Genomic DNA, 15,772 nt, shown 5'->3' with positions numbered 1-15,772 from the left:
TGACGGAGAATTGATTTATCAAGCAATCGTTTCTGGATCTCTAATAGTCAATTTGGCAAATAGAGGCCATACGAGACTAAGGGGCCGTTTGGATACATGGATTTTAGAATCTTGGATCTCCTCAAAATCGTAGATGAAATATGAGAGAAGAAGGAGATCAACCGTCGTATTCTAATTGCTCGCCCTTCTTTCCATCACCAAGAGAGTAGGTGTTAAGTACCTTACCGATACGCCAAAAGCTCCAAAGCTGATGAAACGTGTTAGGCAAGGCCCTTTAAACCTGTCCCATACCAGGCCGGGTCCCACCCAGTCCCATACCTAGGCAGGGGGCGCAACAGCAGGATATCATCCCACCTTTCCAACTTTTATAAATCTCAAGATGGGGGAGAGATTTCTAAAACCTGGATTTCTTACTTAAAATCCAAGATTATAAAGAGAAGCGAAGCGGAGGGTCTCCTCTCGTCTCCCATCTAGGATTTTGAGGAAATCCAAGATTCTAAAATCCGCATATCCAAACTCATCCAAATCCCATATTGCCCCAATAATCCCACATATATCCTAAACGTGCGTATATTGAACTTTTTCCCTGGCATTTTGGGAAGAGAGAGTTCGGCTAGATCTTTCAGATGCTCATCTGCTGTGCCTTTCATCTTCTTAATAGACTGTAGAAATCAGGGAGGGGACTACCAACTGACCTAGTTCATTGCTGAATGAGGCGAGATGATTCTTCTGGGTCTGTTTGGCTGCCACAAAAATCGTGTTTCCCTGGAAAGCAAAGTAAAAATGATTTCCTTTTCCTTTTCCTTCTCCTTTGCCCAGGGACGTTCAGTTGCCATGCACGGTTTATTCTATTTTTCTTGCATGGAAGGAGGAATTTCCAAATTATAGCCTTTTGAGTTTCCTCCTAAATCAACAGGAAAGGAAAGTATAACATCATTTTTACTTCTACATTGTTTGTACTCAGACCTGCATCCAAACTCAGGAAGTCATATATTCCCCCCTTTATATTTACTTGTGACAGCCCCTCTCGTGCATTTATGAGTTATGACTACCTTTTTACACTAGAGGTGACTGTCCCAAGTAAAAGAAGGGTCAAATATGTCATTTCTTGATTTTCAGTAAAATTTGTGAATGTAGGAATACACACTCTTGTAAAGGATTTTCCTAACAGCCCTTCCTATTGCGCCGCGTTGAAGCTTATGGGCACATTTGGCTGCGAGGAATTTGTTTTCATGATAAATCGGCATCTTCAAGTGTGAAGTCCCTGAAAATCAGGAAAACAAATCCCGGACACGGCTGTCTCTGTGATGATAAGTTGCTACAGAATTGGAAAATGTTGATCTGGTTTTGAGCAGAGTTTCCTACCTCTTTTTTCCCTCCACCTTTTTCACCTATCCCTATACACTTATTACCTTCTCACCTACCACCTTCTTCCTCAAGGCTTTTCTAACGTGGAAAACTCCATGAGAGGGTTTTGAAGGTTTCAATTTACCTACCACCTTCTTCTTCCTCAAGGCTTCATGGAAGGTTTTTGAAACTTGCCATTGCCATTGTAGTTTTTGAAAAAAACTCCATTGCCAACGTTTCCAAGCTCCATTGCCAACGTTTCCAAGCTCCATTACCATTGTAGTGTTGAAAAAAAAACTCTATTTGCAACGTGATAAAGCTCCATTGCCATTGTACTTTTGGAAAAAAGCCCATTGCCAACGTGATATAGCTCCATTGCCATTGCAGTTTGGAAAAAAAATCTCCATTGCTTATTTGGGTGATAAACATAGCTTCGGTTAGGTTTAACATCTTCTCTTCATGTTTTCATGTTTTTTGTGCTTTGGTTTTTTCACCCTATTTATGAGACTCTTTGTTTGGTTGCCATGTTTATCTTGACCTCTCTTTATCTCTCTCTATGTATACAATCATGTTTGGTTACATGTTAGAACCTAGTGGTTCCGGGGTATAAAATGTGGTTTCGTAGTGGTTCCGCGGTAGAAAATATGGTTCCCTAGTGGTTTCGAGGTATAAAATGTGGTTCTATAGTGGTTCTGGGGTATAAAATGTGATTCTGTAGTGGTTCCGGCGTATAAAATGTGGTTCCCTAGTGGTTCCGGGGTATAAAATGTGGTTCCCTAGTGGTTCCGGGGTATGAAATGTGGTTCCCTAGTTGTTCTGAGGCATAAAATGTGGTTCACTAGTGGTTGCTGTGTATAAAATGTGGTTCCCTAGTTGTTCCGGGGTATAAAATGTGGTTCCCTAATGGTTTCGGGGTATAAAATGTTGTTCCATAGTGGTTCCGGAGTAGAAAATAGGGTTCCCTAGTAGTTCCAAGGTATAAAATGTGGTTCCCTAGTGGTTCCGGGGTATAAAATGTGGTTCCCTAGTGGTTCCGAGGTAAATGTTGTTCTGTAGTGGTTCCGGGGTAGAAAATATGGTTCCCTAGTGGTTCCGGGGTATAAAATGTGGTTCCCTAGTGGTTCCGGAGTAGAAAATGTGGTTCCCTAGTGGTTCCGGGGTATAAAATGCGGTTCCCTAGTGGTTCCGTAGTGGTTGTGGTTTATATAATGTGGTTTCTTAGTGGTTCCGGAGTAGAAAATGTGGTTCCCTAGTGGTTCCGAGGTATAAAATGTGGTTTCGTAGTGGTTCCGGGGAATAAAATGTGGTTCCCTAGTGGTTCCGGGGTAGAAAATGTGGTTCCCTAGTGGTTCCGGGGTATAAAATGTGGTTCCCTAGTGGTTCCGGGATATAAAATGTGGTTCCCTAGTGGTTTCGAGGTATAAAATGTGGTTCTCTAGTGCTTCTGAGGTATAAAATGTGGTTCCCTAGTGGTTCTGGAGTATAGAATGTGGTTCCCTAGTAGTTCCGAGGTAGAAAATGTGGTTCCCTAGTGGTTCTGAGGTATTAACTGTGGTTCTGTAATGGTTCTGGGGTATAAAATGTGGTTCTGTAGTGGTTATGAGGTATAAAATGTGGTTCCCTAGTAGTTCCGGGGTATAAAATGTGGTTCTGTAGTGGTTCCGGGGTATAAAATGTGGTTCCCTAGTGGTTCCGGGGTAGAAAATGTGGTTCCCCAGTGGTTCCGAGGCATAAAATGTGGTTCGGTAGTGGTTCCAGGGTAGAAAATGTGGTTCCCTAGTAGTTCCGGGGTATAAAATGTGGTTCCCTAGTGGTTCTGAGGTATAAAATGTGGTTCCCTAGTGGTTCCGGAGTATAGAATGTGGTTTCATAGTGGTTCCGAGGTATAAAATGTGGTTCCCTAGTGGTTCTGGGGTAGAAAATGTGGTTCCTAGTGGTTCTGGAGTAGAAAATGTGGTTCCCTAGTGGTTCCGAGGTATAAGATGTGGTTCCCTAGTGGTTCCGGGGTATAAAATGTGGTTCCCTAGTGGTTGTGGGGTAGAAAATGTGGTTCCCTAGTGGTTCCGGGGTATAAAATGTGGTTCCATAGTGGTTTCGAGGTATAAAATGTGGTTCCCTAGTGGTTCCGGGGTAGAAAATGTGGTTCCCACGCCGGGCCTGTACGGGCCAGGTCGACCCGCGGGTCACCCGTATTTTTTCCGTATTTTTTAAGATGTTTTTGGGAAATATTATCTGCACTACCGTATTTTGATGAGGACACTCCTCACTTTATTGAAAGTACGGTATGGCCCACACCATAGGATGATCCAAACCATCCATTAGATGGGCCACAGCCTAAGTAGGTTGTGCCCCAAAAAGCATTTCCGTAGGTTGATCTTAACCCTCTGATCAAAATGTTAGAGGCTGTGGCCCATCTAATGGACGCTTTGGATCATCCTATGGGGGGGGGGCATACCGTACTTTTAATTAAGTGAGGAGTGCCCTCATCAAAATACAGTAGTGTGGAAAACATTTCCCTTTTTTTGTATTTGAATTTGCTAGCCACCTTCGCAGAGGCAACTTCTCGGCTTGTGGCCCATCCTTTGATGCAAAGATTGGGGGTGCAAAGGTGGCTAGCAAAAACATAATTGCAAAAAATGGTAATCATTACGGATTTGTGGCTGAAGTGCTAAGTTTTAAATGAAAAATTACGAAAAAATGGAAACAAAGTAGTAACATTTCGAAAAAAAATACCAAAATGATGCACTAACATATGACAATTACCGAATTACAAAGTCCGACTGTCTTTCGTCGGAAGTCCAAACAAACCTCCGAATGGAACCAGTATTTTGGTTACGTATACTGGCTTCCATTCCGAAGTCCGAAGTTTTGTTCGGACTTCCGACGAAAGCCAGTGGAATAAAGATAATTCTAAAGATTTTTATTTTCAAATTGAGTAATAATGCCAAGGATAATAGGGATATATATTGTGATCTTAGTGTCATGTTGGCAACCATAAATTGAAGCTTGGTTTCGATGTTTTAGAATAAAAATAAGCAAAGAAAATGGATTTATCTTGAAAATGGGAAAAACAACAAATTCAGTTTTAAGCTCAAAATTCATTTTCTTTGCATTTTGTAACACTGCTTTGATAAGTTTATCATGAATAAACCCTCATGACTACCAAACCCTGTTGTAAATGGCAACCTTCAAAACCCTTCCATGGAGTTTTCCACGTTAGAAAAGTCTTGAGGAAGAAGAAGGTGGTAGGTGAGAAGGTAATAAGTGCATAGGGATAGGTGCAAAAAGGTGGAGAGAAAAAAGAGGTAGGAGGGGTATATTTGTCCTAAAAGCCATCTACTCTCACCTGAAAACACCTTTTTAATAAATTTCAAATCACTACGTTATTCACAATTTAGAGAAAACTTTACGTTTTTTTAATAATTTTTCCTAAAGAAAAAAAGGCAGTAAAACACTTCGCAAGGCTTCAACTTTAAAAGTGGTGGTGCTCACTTTTCTCAGCCCCTCATGTTCCACATTGGTGTGATCGAGTCCGTTGATCTGACACTGGCCCATTTCCATTGACCCCATCTTATAAGATGATCCTAGCATTTGATCCATTAACATTTTTAGTCTTCCACCAAGAAAAGCTAAACTATTGATTTTTGTAGGCCTGCCTTGGCCGGCCGATGAGGGGTTGACTCATGATGCCTTACAAGATCAACGGTCTCAAATTCACGTCCCCTTGTGGACCCAAAAATCGATTATTAGAATTTCACTCAGATTGAGTCTAAAAATCATCAATTCACACGCGCCCAATTAACGGTTGAGATGAAAATCGTTATATGCCAAATTACCTGTAGATCGCTCAGTCAACGGACGAGATAAAAACAATATCCACCAAAATCCCATCTCATATGAACACCGCACAATTCACGATTCTTTTGGATAGTGGAATCATTTGGCATCAAACTCGTTAAAAATGGGATTTGCTAGGCAATATAGCCTCAGGTGAATAAAATGAGTAAGACAAAATCTGCTAGCAAATGGCCCACCCATGCTAGAGCGATCCAGACCATTCATCTGATTGGTCCCATGCTCTACAATATCACCGCCCGCAATGATAAATTTGCACCCTCTGTAGGATGATTCGCACCCCATTGTAACGTGAAATATGGCGGACTTCAAAGCTTTTCTACGTCAAATTACATTTAAATCGGTGCGAATTGTCCTAAAGGAGGTGCGAATTGATCATAGCCTTATAAAATTGACCAAGACACGTGATTCTCGTGTCCACTCTCGTATAAAAATCACCCACTCACACCAGACGTTTTTGGCGGACCCAACCCGAACCCGTCGGGTTCAACCCAAGAAAATTGCTGAGTTGGGTTGGCTTCCACTCGGGTCGGGTTCGGGTTGGAATTTATCAACCCGAGCTGCTTTCGGGTTGGGTTCGGGTTGAGTGTCGGGCAACCAGAACTCGGAAGAGAACCCAACTTTTTATAACATTTTTTTATTTGGAAAAAAAATTAAAAACAAAAATTACAAAAACCAGCCATCTTTTAATTTTTTTTTTTACAAAAGAGAGGGGTGGCCAGGAACAAATGAGGGCCTAATTTTAAAGACTAAAAATCCTAAAGCCCTAAACCTAAATCGACTATTCTCTCTTTACCTCTTGCGCAGCTTCCGCTCCCCACAGAAATCGAAATCGCCACCGCCATCTCCCCCCTTCGAGAAAAAAATCTTGTTGCTTCGTTCTTCCTTGCACTAAGTCACTAACCCTCTGCAAAAAACCTCCATCTCTGATCTCCCAGCCTCCTTCGAGAAAGTCGAAACCCTAAGCCTCAACCTCTCCAAAAACCCTAGATCCTAATACCCTTTTGGCAAATTTTCTCGTCTCTATCAAGCTATTCATCAAAGATTGAAAGGTATTCTCTTTGAATCTCTTTTCTCATTTCTCTTTTCTCTCCCTCTCCTAATTTCTATTTAATCTGTATATTCTCTGGGCAAATATCATTTTGATGCATATCCCCCCCTGTAGCATAAATCATTTATTGTTAATGCTTTGGGAGTTCTTTTTTTGAACCTAGGGTTTTATGGCCAATTCTGGAGTTGGTTTCAACCTAGGGTTTAATGCTACTCTCTCTCTCTCTCTCTCTCTCTCTCTCTCTCTCTCTGCAGCCAAATAGGGTTAGGATTTTGTGAAGAAGTATGTGGTTTTATGAAAGATCTCAGTTTTATTTGTGGAATGCTCAACAAGGCATGAAAATCTGCATTTTTATTTGTTAAATTTGGAGTTTTGTAAAGAACTCTGCATTTTTATTTGTTAAATCTGCAAATAAGAAAGTTTTTCTTAACCATATTACTTACTATCATTTTCAATAGATAGCTTGACAAACTCTAGGATTTTGTAAAGGAGTATGTGGTTTTATTAAAGATCTTAGTTTTATTTGTGGAATGCTCAACAAGGCAAGAAAATCTGCATTTTTATTTGTTAAATTTGGAGTTTTGTAAGAACTCTGCATTTTTATTTGTTAAATCTGCAGATAAGAAAGTTTTTCTTAACCATATTACGTACTATCATTTTCAATAGATAGCTTGACAAACTCTAGGATTAACAACAAAAGTTGAGGACCAACAAAAAAGTAATACACAGGAAGTAAAACCAAAGTGCATAAGAAAAGATGGGAGTTATGAAAGGTAGCATTTGAAGCACAACAGTGATAAGGAGCTTCACGAAGTAAGATGGGTAAAATCATTCACAGCAAAAAGATGGGATTGGCTCCTCCTGATAAACTCTTCAACTGAAATGCAAAGATTCAACTAGAGCCGAACAAGTCCTAATAAAGTCCCACGAAGTACAAGCCTACAATCGAAGGAGATATTAAAGTAAAAACAACAGAAAAATATATTACGGAGTTAATGAGGATCATAATGCACCATTTCCCTTACAACTAGTTCAGGTTCAAATAAGATAGTGAGAAAAATGCCAAGAAAGCCAAACAAATGAGGATATAACCAGACTCAACATATTAAAAACTGTTACTAAAATTTATGAAAAGCATAAATCGGACATACAAAAATTGCTAGCATAAGCTACTTTATCTGTTTTTTCTAGTTAACAAAATTCTGTTGATGCTGAATATACAAAATCAAACCACTAAATAAATTGAACACCAATTCAAACAAAGATTGCCAGAATTACAAATAAATTGATGTAGCAATACTACATGAACAAGGATTGCGTCCAGTTTCAGTCATCCTAGTTGCAAAGGCAGATCATGTTCCTATTTTGAAAGACAAAAAAAAAACTAACAATGAGATTTTATCGCTACAGATCGATCAAACATCCTAATCAAATACAAATATAGAAGGGGGGAAATCTCCATTGATCTATTACTAGCTTCTTTACACAAGTAAATAAGATCAAACTTAGGATGCACAAAATCGTAACTTTCTAATAAATCCCTACTGAGAAACCCTAATAAGCCCTAAAACGACATTAGAGAGAGAGAGAGAGAGAGAGAGATTACGGGCAGTAAGATTTGGACAAAATGACGATATCATGTTGAGAAATAGCTTTCTTGACGAGAAATGCGGAAGCATGTTGAAATGTTACCGTGCTGAGTGGGAGTCTGCCTAGGTATGGGACGAGGAGGGACCCCATCCAAATCTCTTATCGGTTGGATTGGATTCGGATTGTTCTTCGGATCATAATTCATACATCTTGATCACGATCCATTTCAAACTAGACAGTCTATCGGAGTGTCCTAGTAAGTCCTACGTACATTTACACAGTTAAACCTCTGAGGGGGGGTTTGTCGCTTCTGATTTCAAGTCCCTAATGGACTTTGACAAATTGTCCATGACTCTCTAGGGACTTGGACTCTAATGTGCGGACACTTGGGACTTTGAGTACTCCAGGGGGAACTTTTTAGAGTCACGCAGATATTAAAATCACACGTTAGTCATTAACAAATACATGAATTTGAAGTCCTAGAGTTCTAATAATCAATTTTTTCTATGATGCCATGGATTTATGGGCCCTTTTATTAAAATATCTAAGTAATATTGTGCATTAGAAATACAGGCAATTGTTTCAATTCTACAACTTATATTTGTATCAAGGCATTAAAGGATAGGATTTCTATCTTCTTTGAGTGGTTAGGATCCAAGGATCTTCACACCAGGTTAATGCCCAGGTTGTCAAAATCTAAGATGAAACAGGGCCTTAGGAATTCGGTTTCAAATCACAATCCGCTGTCAAAACTTTTTAGAGTCACGCAGATATTAAAATCACACGTTAGTCATCAACAAATACATGAATTTGAAGTCCTAGAGCTCTAATAATCAATTTTTTCTATGATGCCATGGATTTATGGGTCCTATTAAAATATCTAAGTAATATTGTGCATTAGAAATACAGGCAATTGTTTCTATTCTACAAGTTATATTTGTATCAAGGCATTAAAGGATAGGATTTCTATCTTCTTTGAGTGGTTAGGATCCAAGGACCTTCATACCAGGTTAATGCCCAGGTTGTCAAAATCTAAGATGAAACAGGGCCTTAGGAATTCGGTTTCAAATCACAATCCGCTGTCAAAATCTAAAAGAACAGGGCCTTAGCAATCCAAAGCTCTAAGCATGAGCTATATGAGAAATTTTTTGAAGGGCCTTTCATACAAGTTTAATAGAACTCTCCATAAATTAAACCCAGTTTCAAAACGAACAGAGCCTTGATAAATTAATAGCTACAGCTACTGGTGTGAAAACGAACAGAGCCTTTCATATCAGTAGCTTTGGATTGATAAAGCCATGTATTTTTTAAACCCTAAAAATTTAAACTTTAAACCATTTGACTAAATCCAATACCACATCAGCTTGTCATCTGTGTAATTTAAACCCTAAACCACTTCAAAAACATAAAGCATAAAGTATAAACACAACACAGAGCACAATAAACCCATTCCAGTTTTGAGAGAGAGAGAGAGAGAGAGAGAGGCATCTTCTTTGTGGGAGGTTTCTGAAAGGGAGTGAAAATAGGAGAATGGGTACAGAAAATAACTTTTCTTGTGGGTTTGGAGGGGAGATTTTTTGTGCGGTGTGGAGGAAACAAACCGGAACCTTCTTGTGATGGTGAGGAGGGAAACAAACTAGAAACCCCCTGTAATGGTGGGGAGGGAAACGAACTAGACCAGAGGGATATGAGATTAGGCTCCATGCTCTTTCTTACGGGTTGGGATGAGATGAAAAAGTTGAGATAGGGTTGATTTAAAAGTTCATTGTTTACAGTGAACTTTTAGGGTTGAGTGTTTTATGTTAAACGCCGTGACTTTAAGTTATGGCCGCTACGAAGTACACCATTTACGGAAACTTGCCACTTACGATGATTTTTAAAACGCGCACAAAAAGTACTCTGCGACTAATGTGTGACTTGTCAAATCTGCCAGAAAATACCTTTTCTTGTGGGTTTGGAGGGGAGATTTTTTGTGCGGTGTGGAGGAAACAAACCGGAACCTTCTTGTGATGGTGAGGAGGGAAACAAACTAGAAACCCCCTGTAATGGTGGGGAGGGAAACGAACTAGACCAGAGGGATATGAGATTAGGCTCCATGCTCTTTCTTACGGGTTGGGATGAGATGAAAAAGTCGAGATAGGGTTGATTTAAAAGTTCACTGTTTACGGTGAACTTTTAGGGTTGAGTGTTTTATGTTAAACGCCGTGACTTTAAGTTATGGTCGCTACGAAGTACACCATTTACGGAAACTTGCCACTTACGATGATTTTTAAAACGCGCACAAAAAGTACTCTGCGACTAATGTGTGACTTGTCAAATCTGCCAAAAAACCACGAAAATCCCTCTCCACTAACGACCCCCCGCCCCCTCTCTCCTCTGTAAAAGGGCGAGTGCAAGACACGTAGTTGAGCGGGTGAGCTCCATTGGCGGCAACAACATAGTGGTCTTTTGGTCTTTTTATGAGATATTTTATTTTTGTCTGTTCACGTACAAGGACATTTTGGTCCTTGTAAAAATGAGTCCAAAAAAATCTGTCTTGGGTATTTTGGTCACAAATTGATGGTCTGAGCTGATTTCTAAAGTTTACTCGATGACTTTATCTGCAAATTGTCAAATTTGAAGACTCTTTTTGCAAATAAAGTGAAATAGAAGACTTCATTTGCAAAAACCCCTAAAAAAATAATCAAAGAAAGTTTTTTTTCATTGAGGGGCTTTTTTATAATTTTACATAAAACAGGCTACAAAAGTAACTCGTCCTCGTTTTTCCTCTTATAAATCTCTCCCTTCCGAGTAATACAACTATGCGTTACAAACCCTAACTCCGCTCTATATAGGTAATCAGATATGTGTTTTGGAAGCATTTATTTTGTGTTTTCGTTTGATTTCTTTTCTTATCTGCCTTCTTAGGGTTTGGTTTTTGAAAGATTTACCGTGTTCTAAAGCATACCTATTCATCACTTTTGTTTTTTTATTTTTCATCAATCTATGTTTTTTCAACTCAACTCAACTCAACTCAACAAAGCCTTTGTCCCGAACTAGTTGGGGTCGGCAATCTATGATTTTTCAGATCTAGCCTTAAATGTTTTCTGATAAGATGGCTTGTCTTCTTCTATATTTTTTATCTAGCTTGTTGAGATTAGAGGCTAAGGTCATTTCTTCTTGAAATACTCATTTTTTCCCTTTATTTTTACTTCGTTTTATTATGTTCTAAAGAATATCTATTCCTCCTCCTGTCTTTGTTTTTTTATTGATCTATGATTATTCAGATGTAGCTTTCTAGACATTTTTTGTCTAGCTTGGTGAGGTTAGAGGCTAATGCTTCTTGAAAAAGTCGTTTTTTCCTATAATTTTACTTCCTTTTTTTTTAATTTTCTAAAGAATATTACTTATGTTTTAGTTTTTTTAATTGATCCATGTTTTGGTAGTCCAGTTTGTTTTCTTTGATTTTTTACCCAATTTGGTGATATTAGGGGCTAAGGCTATTGCTTATTGTTCATACAGTAATGATGGACCTATCCATGTCATTTCTTTCAATGCTGAGTTCCGCTTATATACAAGACGACGGCCTACGATTTATCTTTTGTTGTTGCCATTGCCTGAATTGCCGACCACCTCCTCTTAGAGACAAGGGTGGAGTAGATTGGTAAGCTTTTGCTATCATCCTTTTTCTTCATAATGGTCGAAACTCCTGTTTCTTTATCTTTTGATTATATACTTATATATAGCTGTTTTAATACCCATTTGTGTTTTGCAGTTATACACACACACATGGAACAGGTGATATAGGAAAAAAATAAGCAGGTATATATGTACTTCCCTATATCTTTTATGTTTGGATGGAGTATATGAATTTCTTTTGTTTATTACTGTCAAATATGTTAAGCTTGTATTGTTTATTACTATATGCATTTTTCTAAGTAATTTCTAGTCTTGTTAACTATTACTATATGCATTTTTCTAAGTAATTTCTAGTCTTGTTAACAATTATGGCCAATCTTGTGAACAGTTTGCTGTCAATTTGCTTTTATTAAAAATCTTATGCAACTATTTCTTATTCGACACGGTATTAATTATGAATGCCATTACGGCTCTGGGCAATGTATAAAAAGAAGATGTTTCTGTTCTTGTCAATGTGCCCCCTTTTTAGAGTAAACTACTTTGCCTTCCTCCCTTGCTATGCGTTTGTAGATCTACGTTTTTAAGATGTTTTGATCATGCTTTCATCTATGATTTAGCCGACACTTTCAATTTATTGCTGACATACATGGTGTTTCGTGTCCAACACATCTGTGTCCACACGTGTCGACACTCCTTTAGACACTTGTAAATGTATTGCTAGAAATGTTAGACGCTCAAACTTAATGTAGGCGTGTCGACACATTTTTGTACCGTTACAAATGTGGCATTCTGTTTTATTATTGAATATATTTACCTCTTATTATTATTATTTGAAATGGTAGGATTTTATAAATGAATGAAAAGAAAAATGCGACCAAGAAGTTCACAGGTGCAATGATGGATAAAAGAAACTGTACAAGAAGAAGACAAATTTTCATGGCCATGGCTTAGAGCCTTACAAGGAGGCCAAAGTCATAAACCACAAGGCTAGCCTTCGACACGCCTTCCTTAAGCCATTCAGTTCGCTTCCCTTTTGGCTGACCTTTTAACGTGAGAATAAGTGATCACCAAACCCCCCAACTTATCTTAAATTTCATCAAACCAATTTGTAAATTTCCAAGGGATGGGGAGATCTCCCTTAAGCCATTTGATTACACCGAGAGTCCCCTTCAATCGATGCTATGTTGAGCGGTCAATTAACCACTTCCCTTGAAGAACTACCTTTACTTCCGCTTCATTTGAATCCACCGACCCTATTGGCCCTGAGAAGGCCCATAGGGTGATACCACCATCATCTCTAAGGATCCCACCTATCCCTGCCGGCCCTGGTCCCCTGGATTACCCAAATTGGACCCATCAAAGTTGAGTTCTAATAAATGAAAATGCTTTGTTCTCTCTCTTTTGATCTTCATTGCTACATTTTCACACCTGATTTTGGAGTGTGCACCACCTCTCCTAAATAAATTTCTTTCTCTTTTTTATCTTTTTTGTCCATAAGATTTTTTTAATTATATCCCCTAAATAGATGGTGTTGTGGGTAAAATTTATTTAATCTGCAAGTATTAACGGTTAATCAGATGATGGAGTGTGTCTAATATAGGGGAAAATTTATTAAATCTCCTATTTCAGCACATTCATGGGCCAATGTAGTCAATTGTATTCTCACTCTTTATCTGAAATCTCTAGAGCATAAACTGAATGGCTATTTCAGAAGGCTAATAATCTTCTCAATTTTTTGTTTCCCCAAGTTTTCATATTCAATAATGCATCATATTAACTTTTCCTTATATGTGATTAGGGATGTGGTCAATGGGCTTGTCTATTTACATGAAAATGGAATTGTACATAGAAATTTAAAGCCCTATAATGTATTGATAAGCACCAACGAATTGGCAAGCACTGAAGGACTTTTATGTGCGAAACTATCAGACATGAGTCTAAGCAAGCGCCTTTCTAGGGGCATGACATCTTTCAGTCATTCTGAAGGTAAGGGTAGTTGTTGAACCTAACTAATAGTATAATAATGGTGAATATATTGTAGGATATTGGGATTTTTCTTTTAAATTCATCATATTTGTCTTTATTTGTAGGTGGTCATGGAAGTTTAGGTTGGGTAGCACCTGAAATTGCTGAGGGTGGTCGTCAAACAAATGCAGTGGATTTATTCAGCTTGGGTTGTAGATGTTATTTCTTCTTTACTAAACCCCAAGCCAAAACTGAGGTAAGCAAATCTTCAATGTAATCGAAGTGGTATTTTATTATTGTTGTTATTAATAAGATCACACTTCTGACAAAGCACATGAAAATTGTTCCCAGGCCAAAAGCAATCACAGTTATGCGTCATCCTCTACTTTGGAACTCTGAAAAGCGCATGTTGTTTCTTCAGGATGTGAGTGATAAGGTAGAATCAGAGAGGCAGCAGGGTAAGGTAGAATCAGAGAGGCAGCTGCAGGGTCCTCTTTCTAGCAAAATAGAAAGGATGGTGGCAATTAAAAGGTGGGATAGAAACTTGGGATTTATAGTTATACAAGACATTTCTTCTCATAGAAGGTACTCTTTAAACTGCACTTGCGATCTGTTGCGAGCTATTAGAAATATGTTACATCATTATGAAGACCTACCTCCACATGTCCAGGTTTGTTTCTAAACACTAATTATACGATTTCTATTTTATTTCTCCTCCAATATGTGCCTCTTGGGTTCTTTATTTAAATTAATTAATTTATTTGAATTTATTTCATATGGATAAAGTTATGGTGATAGTTAACAGAGACCCACTCCCATGATTGAACATCCATGTCCTCACTATCCTAAAAAGATTTATGCATAATTCCGATGCCATTACCAAATAAAAAAAGTTGTAGTGATGATTGACTATCGTATTGATACTTTTATCGCTTTTACCAAATTTATTTTCTCTTATTATATTCCATACTAAATGCTGAGTGCAGCTTATTGTTGCTATATCAGGGACTTCTTGGGCAAATTCCCAAAGGATTTGACGATTATATTGCAAGCCGTATCCAGATTTGTTAATTAAAGTGTATAAAATTGTATCTCAAGACTTCAAGAAAGAGCAATGCTTTAAGAAATATTTTCAATAGTGAGTTTCGATCTCTGGGTGAGTTTGCAATGTGTAGTCTCATACTTATAAGGTTCACGAGTGATTAAGTAGTAAGTTCAGCACCTATGTTGTGATTACATTGTTGAGGTTTGGAAGATTGGAGCCTTTAAATAAATTGGTTTGTTTCTTTTATTACTTAGCATGGAAGTTACGAAGATCTCATTTGTTTGCAAGAACAAACAACCTAGGACAATTTTATTTATTTTGCTTGTGTTATTCAACATAAAACCCTTGTTATATTGATTATTCTTAATGGTTGTCATTGATATTTCGGTTGGTGCACAAAATGCATGGTCAAATCCCGATCATTCCTGAATTATATTAAACTTTTTGAGAATCCACATAAGTTTTCTTTGTAAAGATTCACTTCCCAGGTAGGTTATGCTAACAAAAAATTTACTGGAACCCATCTTCCGGGTATCATGATTAGCCTTTCATCATAAAGGCTGAGCAATAAACTAACTATAAGCCCCCATCTTTCCCAAAAGAGTTTTGTCATAAAATTTGGGTCCTTTATCTAATATATGGATCTTATTTCAGCGTGGGATTAGACCAACCGTATATCCCACTGGTGGCGTATTCAGATTGACGGTTCTGATCATCCATCACAGCAACCCGATCAAACCAGCTTTAGGCATTTGTCATATTTTTAACCAGTGATTTGTGGTTCAAATCTTAGACACTCACGTCGCTGATGCTGATTTGGCTAATTTATGACCAGCACGTTTTGGATTTTTGGAATTGATATTGAGCCCAAACTGATTATTGGAAACAAAAGTAAATGTAAATTTGAGTCTAATGATCAGTTTTGGACTCACAATCGGTTCTCAAAACCAAAAACAAATAAGACATAAAGAGAATAACCCAAAAACTCCAATTTGAGAGAAGTGATAGACTGTTATAAACCCCTCTAAAGGGCTTGTACTGTCCAATTATATCTGGGAGAATGAAAGAGCAATTTTTGGGATGAAAATAGGAAGCCTATAACTAAAGACATCTTTATAAGTTTATTTAAGAATACTAGCATAGCATCAACCCTTGCCAAAAAAACCCAACATGATATACAGTAAAGTATAACTAGTATAACTAATAACATGATTTTCTTTTCATTTTACCCAGATATGGAAGTAAAGACCATCTGTGAAGTACAAAGTATGCAACCATTGCATCAATTGCCGACTGTGCCG

The 15,772-nt window shown here is 38.0% G+C and overlaps 1 protein-coding gene across 4 annotated transcripts; it reads left to right on the top strand.

The window, feature by feature from the left end:
* Positions 1 to 5,964: 5,964 nt before the first annotated feature.
* On the top strand, positions 5,965 to 14,717 carry LOC143888467 (serine/threonine-protein kinase/endoribonuclease IRE1a-like). Of its 4 annotated transcripts, none has more exons than XM_077392926.1 (7): positions 5,965 to 6,254; positions 11,314 to 11,486; positions 11,598 to 11,644; positions 13,260 to 13,447; positions 13,552 to 13,682; positions 13,848 to 14,096; positions 14,432 to 14,717. In XM_077392926.1, the coding sequence occupies exons 4-7, from the start codon at positions 13,393 to 13,395 to the stop codon at positions 14,495 to 14,497; spliced, it is 501 nt and encodes a 166-aa protein (XP_077249041.1). In that variant the 5' UTR covers positions 5,965 to 6,254; positions 11,314 to 11,486; positions 11,598 to 11,644; positions 13,260 to 13,392; the 3' UTR covers positions 14,498 to 14,717. The 4 variants fall into 4 exon arrangements, 3 of the variants coding, with proteins under 3 accessions (XP_077249041.1, XP_077249042.1, XP_077249040.1); XM_077392927.1 differs by having other exon boundaries at positions 5,968 to 6,254; positions 11,345 to 11,486; positions 13,848 to 13,957; XM_077392925.1 differs by having other exon boundaries at positions 5,969 to 6,254; positions 11,345 to 11,486.
* The last annotated feature ends 1,055 nt before the right edge of the window (positions 14,718 to 15,772 follow it).

This window comes from Tasmannia lanceolata, unplaced genomic scaffold (genome assembly GCF_043159265.1).
Source record: "Tasmannia lanceolata isolate RefF3 unplaced genomic scaffold, GAP_Taslan_0.1 ptg000012l, whole genome shotgun sequence".
NCBI lineage: Eukaryota > Viridiplantae > Streptophyta > Magnoliopsida > Canellales > Winteraceae > Tasmannia > Tasmannia lanceolata.
This window is presented reverse-complemented; position numbering and strand designations above follow the sequence as displayed.

Bases quoted from the DNA above. Each gene is read 5' to 3' on its own strand.
- LOC143888467 (XM_077392926.1), top strand. From the start codon at position 13,393: ATGAGTCTAAGCAAGCGCCTTTCTAGGGGCATGACATCTTTCAGTCAT. The intron at 13,683-13,847 runs GTAAGCAAATCT...TTGTTTCTTCAG, and splicing joins AACCCCAAGCCAAAACTGAG to GATGTGAGTGATAAGGTAGA. The intron at 14,097-14,431 runs GTTTGTTTCTAA...TTGCTATATCAG, and splicing joins ACCTACCTCCACATGTCCAG to GGACTTCTTGGGCAAATTCC.